Source organism: Eimeria necatrix, genomic scaffold, assembly GCF_000499385.1.
Source record: "Eimeria necatrix Houghton genomic scaffold, Enh_scaff670, whole genome shotgun sequence".
NCBI classification, from domain to species: Eukaryota; Apicomplexa; class Conoidasida; order Eucoccidiorida; family Eimeriidae; genus Eimeria; species Eimeria necatrix.
The window spans coordinates 1-4,307 of record NW_013651725.1 but is presented as its reverse complement, the minus strand read 5'-3'; the positions used below and the strand labels follow the sequence as shown (position 1 = coordinate 4,307).

The 4,307-nt window shown below is 57.2% G+C and overlaps 2 protein-coding genes across 2 annotated transcripts; one reads left to right on the top strand and one right to left on the bottom strand.

Moving 5' to 3' along the window:
• Positions 1-197: 197 nt before the first annotated feature.
• Positions 198-807, bottom strand: ENH_00069750 (hypothetical protein; the record flags this gene model as incomplete). Its single annotated transcript, XM_013577492.1, has 2 exons — positions 198-732; positions 791-807. 2 exons carry the CDS (start codon positions 805-807, stop codon positions 198-200), a joined length of 552 nt encoding a protein of 183 aa, XP_013432946.1.
• Positions 808-2,367: 1,560 nt separating this feature from the next.
• ENH_00069740 (hypothetical protein, conserved) lies at positions 2,368-3,971 on the top strand (the record flags this gene model as incomplete). The annotated part of the gene is made up of 2 exons (XM_013577491.1): positions 2,368-3,591; positions 3,741-3,971. The coding sequence occupies 2 exons, from the start codon at positions 2,368-2,370 to the stop codon at positions 3,969-3,971; spliced, it is 1,455 nt and encodes a 484-aa protein (XP_013432945.1).
• Positions 3,972-4,307: the final 336 nt, after the last annotated feature.

Genomic DNA, 4,307 nt, shown 5'->3' with positions numbered 1-4,307 from the left:
CAGCAGCAGCAGCAGCAGCAGCAGCAGCAGCAGCAGCAGCAGCAGCAGAAGCAGAAGCGCTTCAAGGAGGCCCCTTCCCCCGCAAGTTTCAACTGGCTGGAAGCAGCAAATGCTGTTTTGCTGCAGCAGCCTCAAAAGCGCATGCATTGGAAGAAACTGGCGAAGGCCGTGAGGGTTTAGGGTTTAGGGTTTAGGGTTTAGGGTTTGGGAGCTTCGGCATGAGTGTTCAGCGCAGCGCGCTGCTGCTGCTGCTGTTTGAGCTGCTGCCGCTGCTGCTGCTGCTTGAGCTGCTGCCGCTGCTGCGGGTCCCTACGGTGCTGCTGCTGCTGCCTATGATGCTGCTGCTGCTGCATAGGCTGCTGCTGCTGCTGCTGCTGCTGCTGCTGCTGCTGCAGGTAGTTCAGCGCTATAAGAGTTGCGGAGGCGATGTGGGGCCCTCGGAGAAGGCCCTGCAGCAGCAGTGCCTCGCGGAAGTCAGCAAGCTGCTGCTTCTGCTGCTGCTGCTGCTGCTGCTGCTGCTGCTGCTGCTGCTGCTGCAACGGCAGCAGTTTGACCAGCAGCAGCTGCGGCTGTTGGTCAAGCTGCTGCTGTTGCTGTTGCTGCGGCAGTTGCTGCAGCTGTTGCTGTTGTTGCTGCCGTGGCTGCTGCCAAGGTTGCTGCTGCTGCTGCTGCAGCAGCAACGCCCGCTGCTGTTGCTGCTGCTGCTGCAGCAGCTGCAGCAAGCTGCTTGCGCTGTGGTGTATTTGCAGGTCCCTCTGTCATACACCAGTTCTTCTTCGCCCTTTATTACTCTTCCCTAGGCCTCATTTGGAGGGTTTAGGGTTTAGGGTTTAGGGTTTAGGGTTTGCAATGCAGCGCTGCAGCGAGCATCAGAGCTCTTCCTGGTGCGTTCCTGCAGCAGCAGCAGCAGCAGCAGCAGCAGCAGCTGTTCGTGCTGCTGTGACGGCGGAGGCTGCAGCAGTAGCGGCTTTCTGTGCTGCTGCAGCATTGCTGCTGCTGCTGCTGCAACATCTGTTGCGCGGCTGCTGCAGCATAGTTGCTGCTGCTGTGCTGCTGCTGCAGCTTCGGTTGTACCGCTGCTGCAGCACACTTGCCGCTGCTGCTGCTGCTGCTGCTGCAGCACACTTGCTGCTGCTGCTGCTGCTGCTGCAGCGGGCCCCACAGTGGCTTTAGGCCCAAACTGTGAAACTTTTAATTACTTTTCCAAACCCCAGGGGTCTCTGGGGTATTTTCAAAATCATGTAGCGCTGAGGGTTTAGTTCAGGGTTTAGGGTTTAGGGTTTAGGGTTTAGGGTTTAGTGGGCCTGGGCTCCAGGGTTTAGGGTTTAGCGAGGCTTGCCTGCTTATTGCAGGTCTTTATCACTTTTAAAAGTGAAACGCGGCTAATTTATTTAGGGTTTTAGATTTAGGGTTTAGGGTTTAGGGTTTAAGGTTGAGGGCTTCGGGCTTAGGGTTTAGAATTTAGGGTTTAGGGTTTAGGGTTTGGGGCTTGGGGACGCCCCCAGCAGCGGTTCGGCAGGCTAGTAAAGAAGGAGCCAAAAGAGGCGAAACTGCGGCCTGTGCTTAGGGTTTAGGGTTTAGGGTTTAGGGTTTAGGGTTTAGGGTTTGGAGTTTAGAGTTTCTAGTTTGACATGTGCATCCCATCGCTCGCACGCCGAAGCCAACTCGAGGCTCCTCAGTCCTTCTACACAGGAAGGGTTTAGGGTTTAGGGTTTAGGGTTTAGGGTTTAGGGTTTAGGGTTTGGGGCTCATCTGCAGACTTTAGCATTTTTCTGGCTCCTGAAGTTTCGCTGCTGCTGCTGCTCGCTGGATTATGCGGCAGCACCATCGGCAGCAGCAGCAGCAGCATTTAGGGTTTAGTGGGCCTGGGCTCCAGGGTTTAGGGTTTAGCGAGGCTTGCCTGCTTATTGCAGGTCTTTATCACTTTTAAAAGTGAAACGCGGCTAATTTATTTAGGGTTTTAGATTTAGGGTTTAGGGTTTAGGGTTTAAGGTTGAGGGCTTCGGGCTTAGGGTTTAGAATTTAGGGTTTAGGGTTTAGGGTTTGGGGCTTGGGGACGCCCCCAGCAGCGGTTCGGCAGGCTAGTAAAGAAGGAGCCAAAAGAGGCGAAACTGCGGCCTGTGCTTAGGGTTTAGGGTTTAGGGTTTAGGGTTTAGGGTTTAGGGTTTGGAGTTTAGAGTTTCTAGTTTGACATGTGCATCCCATCGCTCGCACGCCGAAGCCAACTCGAGGCTCCTCAGTCCTTCTACACAGGAAGGGTTTAGGGTTTAGGGTTTAGGGTTTAGGGTTTAGGGTTTGGGGCTCATCTGCAGACTTTAGCATTTTTCTGGCTCCTGAAGTTTCGCTGCTGCTGCTGCTCGCTGGATTATGCGGCAGCACCATCGGCAGCAGCAGCAGCAGCAGCTGCTGCTGCTGCTGCTGCTGCTGCTGCTGGGGGAAGCCCTTTTGGGGCCTCTCTCAACTGCAGCAGCAGCAGCAGCTGATGAAGTCCAGGATGTGCAGCAGCAGCAGCAGCAGCAGCAGCAGCAGCACAGCCAGGGGACCCTTGCTGAAATCGGAGCTTCAGCAGCAGCAGCAGCAGCAGAAGGAGGAGGAGGAGGAGCAGCAGAAGGAGCAGCAGCAGCAGCAGCAGAGTCAGCAGCAGCAGCAGCAGCAGAGCCATCGACAGCTGCTGCAACTGTCAGCAACTCAGTGTCTTTCGGCCAAGATGCTGCAGCAGGAGTTCCGGATGAGCAGCAGCAGCAGCAACTGCAGCAGCAGCAGCAGCAGCAGCAGGAGCTGTCTGAGTTGCCTCCGCTGAAGCTTCAGCAAACGCAGCAGGAGCAGCAGCAGCAGCAGCAGCAGCAGCTGTCGAAGCTGCTGCAGCTGCAGCAGGAGCAGCAGCAATGGAAAGTGAAACAGCTAGAGCAGCAGCTGCAGCAGGTGCAGCAGCAGCAGCAGCATGAGCAGTGGCAGCAGCCCTCCAGCTCGCAGCTGCAGCAGCAGCTGCAGCAGGTACAGGCAATGCAGCAGCAGCTGCAGCAGCAGCAGGCCCTGCTGGAGCAGCAGCAGCAGCAGCTGCAGCAGCTGGAGCAGCAGCAGCAGCAACAGCAACTGCAGCAGCAGCAGCAGCAGCAGCAGCAGCAGGAGATGCCGCTGGGCCAGGCAGTCGTGCAGCTGCGAGACATGATAGAGAAGCAGCAGCAAATTGAGGCGCAGCAGCAGCTGCTGCAGCAGCTGCAGCTGCAGCAGCTGCAGCTGCTGCTGAATCACCAAGCCCCAGTCGGCGCCGTAACAGCAGCAGCAGCAACAGCAGCAGCAACAGCAGCAGCAGCAGCAGCTCAGGAGCAGCTCACTGTCAAAGACATACTAAAGCTGGCAAGGAATTCCCTCCAAGCCAGCAGCAGCAGCGCTGCTGCTGCTGCTGCTGCTGCAGCAGCAGCAGACGAAGACCCTGTGGGGTTGGAAGCAGCAGAAGCAGCAGAAGAGTCTTTGCAGAGGCAGCTGCTGCAGCTGTCAGCAGCAGCTGCTGCAAGCAGCAGCAGCAGCAGCAACGACTTCGAAAGCTACTGCAAGCAGGTCTTCTCGCGTGAAAGCCGCAGTCCAATCCGAGTAAACCCTAAACCCTAAACCCTAAACCCTAAACCCTAAACCCTAAACCCTACTTTGCTGCTGCAGCAGGTGTACGATTTGCGGCGTGGGCTGAGTGGAGCCTCTTAGGGTTTAGGGTTTAGGGTTTAGGGTTTAGGGTTTGCGTTCAGATAACGTTTGGAGACTCGGACGCGTTCGTGGGGGCCCCTGGGGGCCCCTCGCGTCTGCACACTTTCATTTTAAATCTGGAAGATTTGGAGCCGCTGCTGCAGCAAGCAGCAGCAGCAGCAGCAGCAGCAGCAGCAGCAGCAGCAGCAGCAGCACAGGCGCCTCTGATATCCTTCTACGCCACCGCTGACTCGCCGACGAGCGTCCGCAAGGGTTTAGGGTTTAGGGTTTAGGGTTTACGCCGAAGGGTTTGGTGTTGGGCGCTTCGCGTTAGGGCCTCTCCCCAAGGGTTTAGGGTTTAGGGTTTAGGGTTTAGGGTTTAGGGTTTGTGGTTTCTTCAGGCCCTGCGACTTCTGGTGGTTTCTATTCAACAAAACCCTTTTGCATGCAAACCCTTCCGCGACATTTCCGCTTCCGGGTGTATATACACCTACTTCTCCCCACAGGAACTCCAAACCCTCAAGGGGGCCCCCGGGGGGCCCCCCGGGGGGCCCCCCGGGGGCCCCCCAGGGGGGCCCCTCTGCAGAGGGACTCACTGGGGGCCCCCCTGGGGGGGCCCCTCTAGAGGG